We start from the raw sequence: 15328 nt of genomic DNA on the forward strand, positions 1-15328 counted from the left end.
ATGATGATGAAGTTACTTGGATGAACCCTACTCATCACATAATTTGGCACGATACACAAGGCATAGTGATGATTGACCGTAATCAACCTTCCATCCTACGATCGCATTGCTCAGCAGTATCTACTTTGAAACTTTCCAGTAACATCAACCGACAACCTTTACGAATGAAGAATGTGAATAGATAGCATCCATTCTCTTTTGTTCCCTAGTAATATGGTTTATCTTACCTTGTAGTCAGATGTTTTATGAAGAATAAAAGAATACTGAGTTCATGCTATAGATGTTTTAGTTGATAATTTGGAAGTGTGATGATTTATGAATGGAATAATACACATCATGAGACTAATAAATATTTCAAACAAAAAGCACATTTGTTTTTCGTTTATTTTGCTCCAAACAAGAATGAAGAAACACAAATCAAGTATATATATAAATAAAAAGAAGAGTGAATGATGAAGATGGTAAAAAAAACTAAATGAATCGTTTACAAAAGAGTTTCGTAAGGAATAGCAGTGATGGTTTGGGGAACGTTGTCAGCAGTGGAGACATGACGAGCTTCACGAGGTTGAGCAGGGATACGCTTAAGGTTAACCTTGACTATATAATAAAACAAGAGAATAAAAGAGTGATCAACATACATTTATCCAATCTAGATTTTCCATTCGACTTACCACCAGCAGCACGAGCTTCAATCTTCTTTTGAGCATTGTCCTTGACACGATCCAAGAATTCTTGACGACACTTGGAGTGCTTGACATGTTCGATGCGGAGGTTCACACGCTTTTCCATGTAACGACTACCAACCTTCTTGTAGATGATCACACCCACAGCAGACTTGGTGACATTGTAGACAACACCAGTGCGACTTTAAAATACAAATTAAAAAAAAAATGTTTAGTTCGATTGTTAACCATAAAAAAAAAAAAGAAAGGAATACTTTACCCATGATAGAACTTGTGGGGCATACCCTTTTGCACAGCAGCATTGGCCTTGATATCAACGATATCACCCACCTTGTAAGTCTTCAAGTAAGTAGACAAAGGAATGGCACCATGTTCCCGGAACTTACGGGAGAACATGTGGCGGGTACGAGCACGAACTATCCACCACAAAGTATGTAAAAAAAAAAATAATAAGTAAGCATATATTGAATCTTATATCATTCAAATATATTATTGAAATAGATACGTACGACCGAACGAGTGAGGCATTCTATCAAGTGATAAATGTTAAAAAAAATAGAAGAATCAATCAGTACGTATTGATTTTATAAATCTTGAATCCGATAAAATGATAAATATATACTAGTAATAGCGATGTTGTCATCACATATTAGATCAATCTTACATACCTGGAAGAGTATTAAAAGGAAAAGAGAAAGAAAAGAAGGGGAAAAGAAAAAATTGAAAAAAAAGAAAAAAATTTTAAACAGTTATAACTTTGAGTTTTTCGCTCCTACACAAAACTGCTTGAAATCAAGAGTGGCTTGGTCCACCTTTTTTTTTTTTGTGTAGAAATTCCGCCTTTAATATTTTAATGATTCTCCTTATATTTTGCATAAAGTTTCGATTTGTCCATTTGTCGTTTACAATATGCATCATTATTAAAGCAATATCAAGGATTATCATCTGAATTACCGTAAGGACTCATTCGTACAGTGTATGTATTAACAAAACTTTATTCATAATAGAAGAGAAAATAAAATGAACGATGACAAATATATAAATGTAATATCAGAATATACAACATGTAAATGTTTGAGATGGACTATTTGTACAGAGAGTTTAAGGAAAAAACTAGAATAATAATAATAAAAAAAAATTGGATGATATAAATAGCTACAATGTCGTTGGATCAGTTGGAAGTCTTTTGAAGAACCGGAAGGTGTAACTTGATATAAGGAGATAACCAATCATCATCAAAGTGCAGAAAAACTATGGATACAGAAAGAAAAAAAAATCAGCTCATCTTATTATATTTTTTCATATATATATATATATATATTTACCATTGTCTTGTATGATAAAGCATCAAAGAAGCTATTGAATATTTCAGCTATAGTTTCAGCAGATACCTTTGTTCTAAAGAAGTACCAAAAGAAAAAAAAAAGATTGGTTAAGAAATATAAGACCTAATATCGTTCGTCCTTCTTACCTTGTTACTTGAGTAGGCATTCGATTGCTACAAATTAACCACTCTTCACATTGTTGTTCCATCGCTGGTATCCTACTTTCAGGATGACATAGATTGATTTCATATTGATGAGCACATGTTTGTATTTCTCGAATCAATGCTATCATACATTTTCAGCGATAAAAAAAAAAAAAAAGAGTCAGTATCACTCCACATATATGTATTATCTTACCTGTTGTATATTCATCCGCTTTAATTTGAAAATCCTGTTGTAAAGTCCAGATCAGTTGGAAGAGAATATAACCAATGGTAGACAGTATCACTACACTAAATGTCAATTGGATATAATTCACAATAGTGTTAGATAAAGATCGATGATACAGATAATTTGACCATGACTGTAATGGTTGAGTAGGATATTGAGAGGTATGATTTGGTTGAGATGCAATAAGTGCCTGTTGTTGTTGTTGTGATGGTGGTGAGTGATGTGTCCATAAAGCATTGTTTCGTCTTGCTTTGAGTCGTTGTTGGTATCTATGTGTTAATGAAGAAGCACTCCAAGTAGATGGATGAGAATCAATGTTGAAAATGTTTTGATGAGGTAAGATTGTAGGAGTAAAACAAAAGTCAGATTTGCTAGGTACTATACTATTGTTTGTCTCTCCAAATGTACCTACAAAAAAAAAAAGGTATAAGTAAGTATTATAGTCAATGATGATGAATAAATTATTTTCAATATTTATTATAGCATTACGTTTTTTTCTGATAATAGTAGGGTCATGATCAGTAGAAAAAGAAGACTGCATAAAAAAAGAGAGAAAAAGAGACACGTTGTGAAAAGACAAGAGGTCCAAAAAAAAGATGAATACCAAAACGAATCATCCTTGCCGAATCATTCAAATACCGCTGAATTTTGGTGGGACCTTGGCAAAGTGAAATAGAAAAAAGGTGGGTACTGTTTCATTGGCACATCTTTTAATTCAAGATCTATTTTGTTGTTGTGATAGAACATTGAAGTATTTTGTATTTGATTTTGTTTTCTTTATTATTTCTTTTTATTACTTTCAAAGATATATATCCAAGATAATGAATTATACTAATACGTAAAAAAAAAAAAAAGGAGAAAAAAGAAAATGAAGAAAAGTTGTGTGTGTTACATGATGAATGATGATCAAAATAATAAAAATAATAAAGAGAGAGAGAATAACTAGAATGTATATATAAAGTAGTTAATAGTAAGGAGAAAGGGAGTGGAAAGGGATAATCCAGGAAATAACCGAGTGAAAATTAGAGGCATCAAGGAATCCTTAACAAATAGCATCAAGAGCACAACAGAAACACACTAGATAGAAAGAATAATAAAGTTAGATATATATATACATTAATCCGATGAAAGGAATAAGAAGTGAGAGCACTCAGCTTTCTTATTCAATGACCGCGGCAAGTTTTCCCGTTCATCTCTGATTAAACTTTTTATTTTTTTTGTTCACTTACTTGCAGCCAAGCTTTTTTTTTGATAATTGATCCAAAAGAATAATAATAATAAAAAAAAAAGATATTTATTAGTAACAAAGGATTGATTCATTTAATAATAATTTTTTTTCTTTACCATCCCCAACAACAAGAAGAATCGTCATGTTTTTGAGGTTGTTGTTGAACAACAATAGTTTGAGGAGGAGGACTATATATATAAAAGATGAGTTATTATAAAAGAAAAAAATAGATGAGTTACTGTCAAAAACTTACGCAGGAGTATAATATTGGCCACCTGGAGGAGGAGCACCATAGCCTTGAGGAGGAGCACCGTAACCACCTTGTTGAGGAGGAGGATAGTATTGGCCTTGAGGTGGAGGAGGGTAAGAATAATTGTTGGACATGTCTAATTTGAATGAGAATAAAAAAAAAAAGAAAGAAAAGGAAGAAATAATAAAAAAAAAAAGGAGGACCGTCAAATGGGAAAAATAAAAAGATATGATTTGCTGACGGTATTTCAAACCAATCAGAACCTTTTCAGCTCAGACTCTATTTTTGGTAACGATCCAAAAAAAAAAAGTTTTGAATATTGTAATGATTTGGTTACAGCCTATCAGGGCTTTGCTCCTCATGCAGATATATATATATATATTCAGGCATGATAAGATCGAAGGGGAACGGGTCAAGAGCAACTTTTTTTTTCTTTTTTTATTCTTGAACTATTTTTATTCCTCTTTTTTTTTTCTCTTCCTCTTTTCTTTTCTTTTCTTTTTTTCCTTTTTCCTTTTTCCTTTTTTATTATTCTTCTATTAGATTAAAACATAATAGTATAGATTAATAATTAATCATGGGACTTGTTGATACTCTTAAAAGAAGATATGATTTAAGACAAGTAGATAAGTATACCAAACGAAGAATGTCTCAATCTCAATTTGAATCGCGAGATCGTGATTATTACAACTCTGTATATATCGATGGTTATTATCTTCAAGAAAAGGATATGAATCGTCATAACAGCAAAGATAAACAGAATCATCCTTTTGGTTTATCCTCTTCTTCCATTCATCGACTCGATCGTTGGTCTCTACCATCTTTCTTACGACGTCCATCTCAACAACAATCCTTAGCCACTCAACAAACCAAAACCTCGGAAAGTTATACAATGACTGAATGATATCACTGAAGACGTTGGGATCACTTTTTTTTTTTTTATGTATCAGTGGCAAGTACAGAAGGCCCGATTGTATTTGTAGGTTATGACTAAATAATAAAAAGAAGGATAAAAAGAATGATAAAAGGATGATAAAAGGATGATGATGTAGTTTAGAATAATTCAGTTTATAGTATTCATATTACTTTTTTTTTTTTTTTGATAAAGAACATATCTTTTTTATTTTATTTTAAATCATGTTTAATTTTTTTTTATATACATAATATAGAATAACTAAATGGTGAATATTTATATAATGGATTTGGGGGATGTTTCTTATGTAGTTTGAATGTGTGAGAAAAAAGAAAAGACGAAACAAAAACAATAATGTGAGGGAGAGACCTTGTACTACATAGTTGTGGTTTCCATGGCATGAAGTTGTCGTCTCATTTGATCAGTTCCAAAGTTTTCCACCTTGATAATAATAATAAAAAAAAAAATAGTTAGAGGGATCATTTATTTATATGTATTTTTTTTTTCTCTTACATTTCGAAGGATTGATGGATAAAGGTCCCATGATGGATGATTATCTTGAAGTGACGATGATTGCGCTATTAACTGTTGATGAGTGACTGTTGTAGTCATTGTACCATTTGAAATATTAGTATTACGTTTTGTAGGTTGATGAAGATTGATGTTAATAAAATTAGTATCTTTCGGTTGTCTTCGTACTGGTGGTGATGGTTGATGAACGTATCCATTCCCTAACCTTCGACTTAAACCTGGATATAAATCATAATTGGGAGTAGCGGTTACATAATTTTTATAATATACTCTAGGTGTTGTTTCCAAGTGTGGTGTAACAGACATGAGAAAAAAAAAAAAACTAGAAGCAAACTAATGGGAAAAAGATAAAAAGAAAGAAAAAGAAAATGAGAAAGAAGAAAATACTATAAGATTCTTTTATACCTTTTTTTTTTTTTTTTTTTTTTTTTTTTTTTTACCCGACACGCCCCGATCGCTTATGACGGTGTGATATGAGATGATTTGGTTAAAAAAAAAAGGGGGGGAAAAGAAGAAGTTTATACTATGGTGATGATGATACCAAAAGATGGTAGTGTGTGAGGCCAGGTGACATCCAAATCCACTGCACAAGACAAAAGTGAGAAGAACATGAGGAGGTGATTTGATCACCCGCTTCCTCTATCTAATGCGAAGCAATTGCTACTGGTATTTACTAATAGTAGAAATTAAAATTTCTTGTTATTTTGTTTAATGTTATTATTTATTTATATTGATTTTTTATAATCCCAATGTGTTGGATATTTCAATTTGTTTTGTCTTTTTTTTTTTTTTTTCTTACTGCCTAAAGACAATAAAAGACCGGACATTCAAACCGTGGCTTACATTTGTCATTTTGGCACAATTTTTTTTTTTTTTTTTTTTTTGCTATCTCTTTTTCTTTTTATTCTTTCTTTTTTTTTTTTAAGAATACCAATGGTGCCTGATCAATCCAAAGAAACGATTACAACCAAGACAGCACCAAAAGGTCTTGCAGCCATGTTTGGTGGATCCATGCCCTCGAAGTACCAGTCACCGACTAATATAAAGAATTCTTTTACTGCCACATCTATGACCAATAATGACGATCCTGGACAAGGTGGTGGTAGCTGGAAATCAGTCTCAAAACGAAAAGGTGGAATGTCCTTGGCATCAAGAGCAAGATTACAAGGAAAAGAAGTTACCATTACTGCTAGCAGAAGAAAGACTCATATGGATGACGATCAAGATATTGCTATGGGTGAATCTGGAAAGAAAAAAGCGAAACGATAGTAAGTCGTATTATCATTTTTTTTTTTTTAAAAAAAAAAAAAAAGAAGGGAAACAATGGATTAAGCAAACATCTTGGATATTATAACGATATATTAACTTGCTTTCCTTTTACATATATAATTAGTTCTCCTTATATTGGCAAAAAACCTAAGGTCAAAGCACCAATAGAGCAACGTGTTGATGTTTTGGTAAGAAAAAGAATCATAATATTAATTATGTATATGAACTCTATTTTTTTTTTTTCTATTCACACTGATCTTTTTTTTTTTCTTCATTGGGGAATCTAACATAGATTCAAGGATTTGAACCTGGTACTGAAGCTGGTGTGATTCAATTTCTTCAAATCAAGTCAAAGAAGGATTGGCAACCTTTAGACTGCAAGGTGGAAGGTGGAGATATGTTATTAACTGTGAATGGGAATATAATTGCTGGTATATTGACAAGATTGGATGGCTATATGCTTGGAACACAACAACTTCATATTCGGCTTTATAATACGGATACAGCAGCAGCAACACCTCTATCTACATCTAATGACAATAAGAAACAAACAACAATGGATATATTACGTACCTTTTTGAAATCAAGATGGAACAGTAGCATGGGATATCTGAATTTAGAGGCTATGTATGCAGATCCTATTTTGAAGAAGAATGGTATTCGACCTCCTGGAGCGAATGGTGCGTCACCTGTGGTTGGTCCTGCTTTGATGAAATTGGCAAGTGAAATGTTCCAAAACGATGTCATTACACTTTCCTTTGCCAACAACCGGTTACACAATGTACAATCAATCTCGACTGTATCTCAATACTTACCTCATGTTCAAAATCTCTCATTACAAGGTAATAGCATCAAGGCATTTGAAGGATTGGAGGCCCTTTCTGGTACTGGTAAATTACCTCACTTGCGTGAATTAGTCATGGGTGGTAATCCTATAGTAGAATCTGAAATCAAGAAATATGGAAATGATCGAGGTTATCTTCGCAATATGGTGAAACGTTTCCCTAGCTTGGTACTATTGGATGGTCAACCTGTTAATCTGTCTGAAGAAGAGACACAATCCATTTTGAAAACTGGTAAAGTTTTACCCTTGGATACCAAACACAATCTTTTTGATTCTGAAGAAACACGTTTGATTGCCATGCCATTTGTGATGAACTATTTTACAACATTTGATGCCTCACCTAGTCAGCGTGGCGCCTTGAAAGCGATCTATGCTCCACAAGCAACCTTCTCAATCTCTACTCTACTCAGATTACGTAGTCATAACAAGATTCGACGAAAAGAAAAGAAGAAATTGATGACCGACGATGATAATTTGGAATGGACTAGCTTGAATAGAAACTTGAAACTACAAAAGCAAAGTATGTGGGCATAATATTCACAGATATATATATATTAACATTATTATTTATTTGGTGGTTTAGAACAAGGAACGAAAGGATTGGTTATTGGACAAGAGGCTATTGGAGAAACATTACAACGACTACCTCCTACCATTCATGATTTCAACAACACCAAGGATTTTGTAATGGATGCTCATCAAACAATCGCAGGCTTAGTCTTGACGATCCATGGTGAATTCAAGGAAGATGAAAAAGCGACTCCTTATTCTTTTGATCGGACCTTTACCCTTCAACCCTCTTCACCGGATTCTTCGTAAGAAAAAAAAAATAATCAAACATCAATATAACTATCATTCTTAGTATTCTTATGATAACTATCTTTTCTATTTACTGTAGTGCCGCGATTGCTGGTAGTGCTTTGACCATTGTTGCTGATATGTTTACCATTCGTGATTATATTGGAAATCAAGGATTTCAACCTCATCTTCATCAATCAGGTCAAAGCGTCTTTGCATCCATGCCATCCCTTCCTACTGTACCTATCTAGTTTATCCCTATGTTTTTCATCCCCCCTACTTTTTTTTTTATCTATTATTACATCATCATCATATTAGTATTATTCATCTTGGCTTTTCCTTATATTCTATTCATATATCATTTATCATTATTTTATATATAATCTCTAGTATTATGATTCAAATATTCATCCTCTTCATTCAAAGTAGAAATAAAAAGCATCAGTTCCAATATATATATGTTTATTTTACAAAATATAATTTATAACATCGTTTTGATATACAATTTTGATTGATTTTATTATACAATTAGATAAATCAGTAAGCGGGATATATACAGAGGAAGAGTAATGAAAAAAAAAAAAAAAAAAACTACATGATAGGGGAGATATCATAAAAAAGACATAGGTTATTGGATCCACCTTCCCATCCACGATTTCCAGATGCAGTAATCATATATCGACATGTTGGATCCACCACTAGATTCAAAAAAAAAATAATAATAATAAGGATAAAGAATTAGAATAATCAGAGAGAAAGTAATTCCAAAGCATGATTTTTTTTTAGGTTGTTTAATCATCTTCTATCTTACCAACGTGAGAGGTCATACCACCGTGATGACCAGGTAAAATAACAAAAGGAATCACTGAAGATGGTTTTGTTATGGACGAGTCTATATTATGTCGAATTGTATAATTTGATTCTATGGTAGTATTCCAAAGTCGAATATTATCGTTGGATGCGCTAGAAAAACAAAAAAAAAAAAAAAAAAAAAAAAGGATGAGTGACAATGAACTATTTCATATATATATATTTCTTACCAGACAATATGTTTTCCATTTGGCATAGCAGTAACATGATAAACAGGTCCAGAGTTGGCAGGCATTCGAAAAGATTGCAGTAACTTTTGACCAGTATAATCCCATTCATCCACTGTTCCATTTCTACGTCCAATATAGATTTTTGATCCGTCTGTCCCCCAACAGGCTGAGAGTGTCCAAGGTGGCGTTTTGTTGGGAATAGTAACTTTTGAGGCCTCTTTTTCCATTCTCCTATCCCAAATGAGTACTTGTCCATCAATACTTGCTGTCAAAAAGATATTGACGTTCTTTTGATCCCAAAGTAATGAGGCATTATCATCATCCATGTCATTCTCTTCATTCATGCTGGTATCCATTGTAGATTCATTGTTGGCTGTAGATGATATTTCATTCTGGCTGGATTTATCGTTAGTCGATTTGTTGTCTTTAGATTTCGATGGTGTCACGAAAGGAGTAAAAATGGGTTGAAAATGGGCTGTTGCTAATTGTGATATATGACCAGAATAATGGCGTATCAAGTTGCCGGTATGAAGGTCCCATTCCTATTTTCCCAATATTGAATTTTGCATCAGAAACAAATCTTTTATTTATTTATTTATTTTTCTTACCAAAACATTTTTATCCCATGATCCACTAATGATGCCGGTTTCATCTGGGACAATTCGAAGCACAGAAACTGGAGCAGTATGTTTTCTAAAAACATGATGACATTTTCCTTCTTCATGTCGTACTGTGATCAATTGGATGGCACCACTTTCCATTCCCTGAACTGACCATAATGCTTCAGATTGCATATCCATGCTGAAGGCAGGTGACAATCTTGGTTCGGTTGCATATGATGATGTTACTGATGATGTGGTGATTGGTCGTGAAGGTTGAGTAGTTGCCATATCCTCACTTGATTCCGTTGTTTCTCCTGGTTCTGTCTTGATAATAGGTTCTAATATGAAAACATATGATGTTAATCATATATCAAATCAATCCATTTATTATATTATTTTCCCTTTCTTACCAGGTTGTTCTTCGTTTTCCCACCAAGAACTAAGAACTCCAGACTAAAAAAAAAAAAAAAAAGAAACATATATATCATAAATATAAAATAGATATATTATGTATATATATTTTAAAAAAGGAAATGAGTAAAAGACAAAATATGCATAGAAAAAGAGAGAAAAAAAAAACAATGTGATCTAATTCTTTTAGGAAATAAAATAAACTTACGTTCGTGACAGAGTCCACCAAATGATGCCGATGTGCTTGAGTCAAAGGAGTCTTACCATTCATGGAAGCAAAAAAATCCCATTTTCTGATAAAACCATCATCAGAACCTGTCAATACCCAACGAAAGCACCTGGTTGTAGCCACACTATAAATTGCATTTGGATGAACAGCAGAAGCCTAGTATTAATAATAATAAAAAAAAGGAAATAAAAGATGAATATCAAATCAAAACCTAGATATGTTGATACGTATATATGTTTTCTTACGTACAATGGGTACAATATCATAAAATTTACAATGAATGGCATCAGGATGTAATTGATAATGTATATTTCGTTTTGTAAGAATATCTTGTTGAGGTGCTGGAGATCCTTGTGTAGATGGTTGATCTAATAAGTCTGAAAGTATAAAATAGGAAAAAAAAATGTCAGTTGAGGTGCCCCAGGAAGTCCGGTTGTTAACTATATACTATGAGTTTATTATTGTCACCTTCTTGCTCCATAACTTCCCCATCTTCAGAATTATTATCCAGTTGAGAAATAGATTCATCATTCAAGTCCAAGTCTTCTTCATCAGATGACATTGTATAATGACAAAGAAATAAAAAAAAAAAGAAAGAAAAGAAAAAAAAAAAGAAAAGAAAAGGAGCGTAGAAAGGAAAACAAGAAAAAGTAAATGGGAAAGAAAGGAAAAAGATCGTCACCTTGAAAGATCGGGCGCGTGTCGGTGCTTATAACTTATACATACTGGCCCAATTTGAGAAAAAAAAAAAAAAAAAAAAGCTCCGTGTCTTCAAACCCCCTTATTATTTAGTATGGTCAGTTTCCACCCCTTGAGATCATGAAACAGCACAGGAGAATGATGGCATTTTGAGGCACTTGACTTGAAGCACACACGCACACACAGAAGTTATATTGAAAATGAAGAGTGTCAGCAGGGGCATCGAAAGGAAAGAAAAGATTCAGGGGGGGAAAGGGAGGGAAAAAAAAAGTGGACACTCTCCCCAAAAAAAAAAAAACCAATTTGATATAAATAAGAAAAAATGTTTTTTTTTTTATTATAGTTTTTTTTACAATGTAAATTTTTGTTTTCCTTAGAAAAAAGATGAAACTCTTCTCTTTCTTACATTTTCTTTATCAATGAAAACACAAACATTACTACTTGGTGAATATGGTTCATCATCATCTTTTTATATATATATGATACCTACGACATTAACATCATCATCATCTACTCTGGATTATTTTTCTATAGAAGATCTTTATCGACTCTTCTTTCATCATTCTCCAAAAGATATCAATTCATTATTTTTTACTCTTTATCAACAACATCCACATAAATTTTATCGTGATCAAAAAAATAGATGCTACATATCTAAACAACATGTATTGATGATTGCCCGCTCTTTACATTTGTTTGCTCTAGCTGAACTTTGTACTTTGACTCATGATGAATTAATCAACCGTGTAGCCGATCCATTATTTGCCATCACAAACGCCTTACTTCTTCGCCCCGTCACTCCAAAACGCATGGATATTGATTTGGAATGGTTTCCGTTGTTGCCTAGCAACGCCTCCTCGTCATCTACCTCCTTCTTCTCCTCTTTTTTATCCGCCGCCTCACGTTACCTATCGCCCGCCACAACCAATACCATTCATCATCACCCTTCCCATAAACAAAATGATCATAGCTGGTCTCGTCATTTTTTACCTTTACCTAATATTGGTATGGGTCGTACATTACAAGCTCAAAAACAACAACAAGCTATTATTGAATGTAGACAACGATTATTGGTTTATCATCAGGGGCTTTCTTCTCAATCATCATCATCAGTGAAGTCAACACCACGATCCCCCACTCAAGTTGTCAATAGCGAGAATAATAATAACGTGGCATCTACTATTGCATTACCTGTAGATCATCATCGTCAGGAAAATGCTTTACAGAATAAACATCCAAGAAAAAGGAAATCATCACCTATCTCATCACCTATCTCATTATCTTCTCCATCAGTTCCATCAAATGCTAGTGTTTCAAAAATTGACGACCAGCATCCATCATCATCATCACATCAACGACCATCATCCATTTACACACGTTACCCTCATCATGATTATAACAATCAGGAATCACAACATCGAAACAAGAAATCAAAATCATCATATAGTAACTTGGATTTATTGGCCACTCAAGCAACTAAAATGAAAGGATTACCGCTTTCCCCCGAAATTTCACCACCACCACCTCCCATTTTATCATTACCACCTATTAGTACTACAACATCTTCTTTTCATTCTTCTCCTTTTATTCAATCCATATCGTTACCATCCATTAGAAACGTTTTATCAGATATATAATACCTAACAATATATCTATTTTGTCTTCCTCTATATATTATATATATATATAAAATAAATAAATAAACATCAAACTTGAATTGGCCCTTAAATATACAGATAAACATGAAGCATTCCATCTATTCTCGTTTTTTTTTTTTTTTTTTATAACTCCACTTTATTGTTTTTGTTTATGTTTGATGTGTCTTGGTCTGGATATGGTTAGAGTGAGCTTCATTTCTTAGTCAAAAAACAATCCCCCTCTTTAACAAAAAATCGTTCTTCCCCTGATTTACTTTTTAACCAATCATTAACCTTTACCTTTTCTCTCCTTTTTTTTTTTTTTTCAAAAGTGGATTATCCTTATTTTTGTAAATGCAAGCATATGAACTTTTTATTTGAATCATCATCATCATCTTCTGCGGCCTTTGAATGGAGGAGTCATTTTTTTGCATGATGGTCATCCCCCATCCACTTTTCTTTCAACATCATTTCTCTAGTTGGTATTCTTTTTTTTTTTTTTTTTTAGATACTAAACAACAAGTGATCACATGGAAGTTCTGATCATGGAATGAGTGAGGCACTTGATGAAATTGAAGCACTTTTTTTTTTACTTTCTTTTTTGAACAAAATAATGAAAATGATCAGCAAAACCGTCAAGTCAAATGGCATGGTCAGTGAATTACATTATGATTGGAAGGCCCTGGAAAATCTTATTTTTAATTACCGCTTAGAAATGGGTTTCGTGTGTTTCCAAATTTTTCGTCTCTTCTCTCTTCTTTTTTTTTTTTCCTTTCTCTTTTTTAAACTCTTTTATATACTTCCATTCCCAATTATCATGACCAAAGTTGGAAAAGCTCTTGCAGTATCAATGGGTGCTTTAGCTGGAGGGGCAGCTGGTTTTTATTTACTTGAAGCATATAAGATCAAAACAAAGGTATGAATCAAAAAAGATGATAAAAGTCTGAATAAGGAAGATAAGAGTGATTTACTTTTTTTTTAAATTCGATCTTTTAGGAAAAACGACTTGCACTTTTATTGGAAAAGAAACATGAATTAGAAAAACAAGACGGCAAACTATAGATTCTCTTTTTTTTTTTTCTTTTATACATTGTTTTATTATGTTTTGTTGCATAGATTTAGATCTTAATTTTTTTTATATCCTTGTTATTCTTATCAATAGATTTTGTACATAGTCATACAATAAATCGATTCTTTTTGTTTTTTTTTTCTTATCTCTCCTTATATTGTCTTTTCTGTCATCATTTGTTGTTTTGCTGTTCAATTCAATCATACTTAGGATTTCCCGCTCCGAGAGTCTACTTGTGAACCAGCCCAGTCTTTGGAAAATAGAAAATTTTTTTTTCAGTCTTGCCTGTTTTTTTTTTTTCTCTTTCCTTTGTTTTAATTCTTTTACCTCCCCTTTAAAAAAAAAAAAAAAGTTATGCAAAACCAGGCATGTGTATTGAAACATGTCTTTAGATCTATTAGGCTGCATCAATATACCTACCGGTCTTTTGTCTCAAGGTAAGTGTAAACAATGTTGTCTCGAACATGTTTTCTTTTAAATTCAACTTTTTTTTTTCTTTTTTTAGATCGCCATTGAAGGATGAAGGAACCAAGAAGGTCATGGACGATATTCGTAAATTAGAACAGAAATTGGAAACGGCAAAGAAAATGGTAATGTGTATTACAATTTATGCAACAGGATCTAATCATGTTGATCTATTAAATAGGAAAAAGTGCCATTTGGAAAGTTAGACGAACAAGATATTGCTGCCATTTACAAGGATCTCTCTACAATGCCCAAAGCAGAACTACGGCAGCAGCAACCAAAGATCAGTCCTGATTATTTAGAAAAACTTCGTGTTAAATTCTTAGATACCCGACGCCTTTTACAACAACAACAACAACAACAACAGTTAACATCACCTGAATTACAATCTACTATATCAAACACTTTGGAGGACTGTACTACCATGGCTACCGACATGACATCATCAAAGACAACTTGTCAACAGGACGAAGGTCTACAGGAAACAACGGTTATGGCGATAACAGACGATAAGAAATCAACAAAGTCTTTGGAAGATATATCGATTTATGATTTTGAACAATTGATATATGCAAATGTAAGAAAATAAACTTTTGTGTGTGTGTACATTATGGGGATTGGGAAGTATATGAACTGAATATTCATCATTGTCTATTTTTTTTTTTTTTTTAGGCATTGGCGAGAAGACCGAAACAAGCTGAAGAGGCAATTCAATTGATGAAGGTATAACAAATGGATATAAATGAAAATGAATTATTTCTCTAATAATGTATACCTGTATTTTAGGATTGTAACTTTATACCCTCTTTACGTTGTTATAATCATTTGATGGATGCCTATGCAAATGTGGATGATGTAGATCAAGTGGTGTCCGTTTTCAAAAGACTTGGTGATGCTGGTTTATCTCCTGACGTATACAGTTATTCATCTTTAGTCAAGGTTTTA

General features: G+C 32.7%; 8 protein-coding genes across 8 annotated transcripts; 4 read left to right on the forward strand and 4 right to left on the reverse strand.

Moving 5' to 3' along the window:
* Positions 1 to 347: 347 nt before the first annotated feature.
* Positions 348 to 1413, reverse strand: BX664DRAFT_299214 (60S ribosomal protein L21-A). Its single transcript, XM_051542296.1, has 5 exons — positions 1352 to 1413; positions 1193 to 1212; positions 943 to 1099; positions 672 to 865; positions 348 to 597 (listed from the first exon to the last, which is right to left on the reverse strand). The coding sequence occupies exons 2-5, from the start codon at positions 1209 to 1211 to the stop codon at positions 485 to 487; spliced, it is 483 nt and encodes a 160-aa protein (XP_051399159.1). The 5' UTR covers position 1212; positions 1352 to 1413; the 3' UTR covers positions 348 to 484.
* A 321-nt stretch (positions 1414 to 1734) lies between these two features.
* On the reverse strand, positions 1735 to 2962 carry BX664DRAFT_335971 (Di-sulfide bridge nucleocytoplasmic transport domain-containing protein). The gene is made up of 5 exons (XM_051546003.1): positions 2888 to 2962; positions 2366 to 2806; positions 2155 to 2293; positions 2009 to 2081; positions 1735 to 1934 (listed from the first exon to the last, which is right to left on the reverse strand). Exons 1-5 carry the CDS (start codon positions 2937 to 2939, stop codon positions 1839 to 1841), a joined length of 801 nt encoding a protein of 266 aa, XP_051399160.1. The 5' UTR covers positions 2940 to 2962; the 3' UTR covers positions 1735 to 1838.
* On the reverse strand, positions 2963 to 4040 carry BX664DRAFT_335976 (uncharacterized protein). Its single transcript, XM_051546004.1, has 4 exons — positions 3880 to 4040; positions 3743 to 3814; positions 3628 to 3638; positions 2963 to 3475 (listed from the first exon to the last, which is right to left on the reverse strand). Exons 1-4 carry the CDS (start codon positions 3917 to 3919, stop codon positions 3341 to 3343), a joined length of 258 nt encoding a protein of 85 aa, XP_051399161.1. The 5' UTR covers positions 3920 to 4040; the 3' UTR covers positions 2963 to 3340.
* A 269-nt stretch (positions 4041 to 4309) lies between these two features.
* BX664DRAFT_158939 (uncharacterized protein) lies at positions 4310 to 5025 on the forward strand. Its single transcript, XM_051539930.1, has one exon. The coding sequence runs from the start codon at positions 4454 to 4456 to the stop codon at positions 4778 to 4780; it is 327 nt and encodes a 108-aa protein (XP_051399162.1). The 5' UTR covers positions 4310 to 4453; the 3' UTR covers positions 4781 to 5025.
* Positions 5026 to 6226: 1201 nt separating this feature from the next.
* BX664DRAFT_335979 (uncharacterized protein) lies at positions 6227 to 8688 on the forward strand. The gene is made up of 5 exons (XM_051546005.1): positions 6227 to 6588; positions 6714 to 6777; positions 6882 to 7953; positions 8017 to 8248; positions 8332 to 8688. Exons 1-5 carry the CDS (start codon positions 6254 to 6256, stop codon positions 8480 to 8482), a joined length of 1854 nt encoding a protein of 617 aa, XP_051399163.1. The 5' UTR covers positions 6227 to 6253; the 3' UTR covers positions 8483 to 8688.
* An 87-nt stretch (positions 8689 to 8775) lies between these two features.
* BX664DRAFT_335983 (WD40-repeat-containing domain protein) lies at positions 8776 to 11124 on the reverse strand. Its single transcript, XM_051546006.1, has 8 exons — positions 10982 to 11124; positions 10763 to 10890; positions 10493 to 10669; positions 10284 to 10326; positions 9880 to 10211; positions 9272 to 9813; positions 9043 to 9194; positions 8776 to 8929 (listed from the first exon to the last, which is right to left on the reverse strand). Exons 1-8 carry the CDS (start codon positions 11073 to 11075, stop codon positions 8823 to 8825), a joined length of 1575 nt encoding a protein of 524 aa, XP_051399164.1. The 5' UTR covers positions 11076 to 11124; the 3' UTR covers positions 8776 to 8822.
* A 443-nt stretch (positions 11125 to 11567) lies between these two features.
* Positions 11568 to 12935, forward strand: BX664DRAFT_335985 (uncharacterized protein). Its single transcript, XM_051546007.1, has one exon. The coding sequence runs from the start codon at positions 11632 to 11634 to the stop codon at positions 12847 to 12849; it is 1218 nt and encodes a 405-aa protein (XP_051399165.1). The 5' UTR covers positions 11568 to 11631; the 3' UTR covers positions 12850 to 12935.
* A 731-nt stretch (positions 12936 to 13666) lies between these two features.
* On the forward strand, positions 13667 to 13911 carry BX664DRAFT_350910 (uncharacterized protein; the record flags this gene model as incomplete). Its single annotated transcript, XM_051547638.1, has 2 exons — positions 13667 to 13765; positions 13846 to 13911. 2 exons carry the CDS (start codon positions 13667 to 13669, stop codon positions 13909 to 13911), a joined length of 165 nt encoding a protein of 54 aa, XP_051399166.1.
* Positions 13912 to 15328: the final 1417 nt, after the last annotated feature.

This window comes from Halteromyces radiatus, assembly GCF_025201355.1.
Source record: "Halteromyces radiatus strain CBS 162.75 chromosome Unknown BX664scaffold_5, whole genome shotgun sequence".
Taxonomy (NCBI): Eukaryota; Fungi; Mucoromycota; class Mucoromycetes; order Mucorales; family Cunninghamellaceae; genus Halteromyces; species Halteromyces radiatus.

What these genes read in the sequence shown, in the direction of transcription:
- BX664DRAFT_299214 (XM_051542296.1), bottom strand. An exon ending in CCCCACAAGTTCTATCATGG is followed by an intron (nt 866 to 942) that starts GTAAAGTATTCC and finishes TGTATTTTAAAG; the next exon opens with TCGCACTGGTGTTGTCTACA. An exon ending in TGAAGCTCGTGCTGCTGGTG is followed by an intron (nt 598 to 671) that starts GTAAGTCGAATG and finishes TTTATTATATAG; the next exon opens with TCAAGGTTAACCTTAAGCGT.
- BX664DRAFT_335971 (XM_051546003.1), bottom strand. Translation starts at nt 2,939, where the DNA reads ATGCAGTCTTCTTTTTCTACTGATCATGACCCTACTATTATCAGAAAA. An exon ending in TACTATTATCAGAAAAAAAC is followed by an intron (nt 2,807 to 2,887) that starts GTAATGCTATAA and finishes TTTTTTTTGTAG; the next exon opens with GTACATTTGGAGAGACAAAC. An exon ending in ATGCCTACTCAAGTAACAAG is followed by an intron (nt 2,082 to 2,154) that starts GTAAGAAGGACG and finishes GTACTTCTTTAG; the next exon opens with AACAAAGGTATCTGCTGAAA.
- BX664DRAFT_335976 (XM_051546004.1), bottom strand. Translation starts at nt 3,919, where the DNA reads ATGGTGCTCCTCCTCCAGGTGGCCAATATTATACTCCTGC. An exon ending in GGCCAATATTATACTCCTGC is followed by an intron (nt 3,815 to 3,879) that starts GTAAGTTTTTGA and finishes TTATATATATAG; the next exon opens with TCCTCCTCCTCAAACTATTG.
- BX664DRAFT_158939 (XM_051539930.1), top strand. Translation starts at nt 4,454, where the DNA reads ATGGGACTTGTTGATACTCTTAAAAGAAGATATGATTTAAGACAAGTA.
- BX664DRAFT_335979 (XM_051546005.1), top strand. Translation starts at nt 6,254, where the DNA reads ATGGTGCCTGATCAATCCAAAGAAACGATTACAACCAAGACAGCACCA. An exon ending in CTTGAAACTACAAAAGCAAA is followed by an intron (nt 7,954 to 8,016) that starts GTATGTGGGCAT and finishes TTGGTGGTTTAG; the next exon opens with AACAAGGAACGAAAGGATTG. An exon ending in CCCTCTTCACCGGATTCTTC is followed by an intron (nt 8,249 to 8,331) that starts GTAAGAAAAAAA and finishes TATTTACTGTAG; the next exon opens with TGCCGCGATTGCTGGTAGTG.
- BX664DRAFT_335983 (XM_051546006.1), bottom strand. Translation starts at nt 11,075, where the DNA reads ATGTCATCTGATGAAGAAGACTTGGACTTGAATGATGAATCTATTTCT. An exon ending in TGGTGGACTCTGTCACGAAC is followed by an intron (nt 10,327 to 10,492) that starts GTAAGTTTATTT and finishes TTTTTTTTTTAG; the next exon opens with TCTGGAGTTCTTAGTTCTTG. An exon ending in CATGGGATAAAAATGTTTTG is followed by an intron (nt 9,814 to 9,879) that starts GTAAGAAAAATA and finishes TTGGGAAAATAG; the next exon opens with GAATGGGACCTTCATACCGG.
- BX664DRAFT_335985 (XM_051546007.1), top strand. Translation starts at nt 11,632, where the DNA reads ATGAAAACACAAACATTACTACTTGGTGAATATGGTTCATCATCATCT.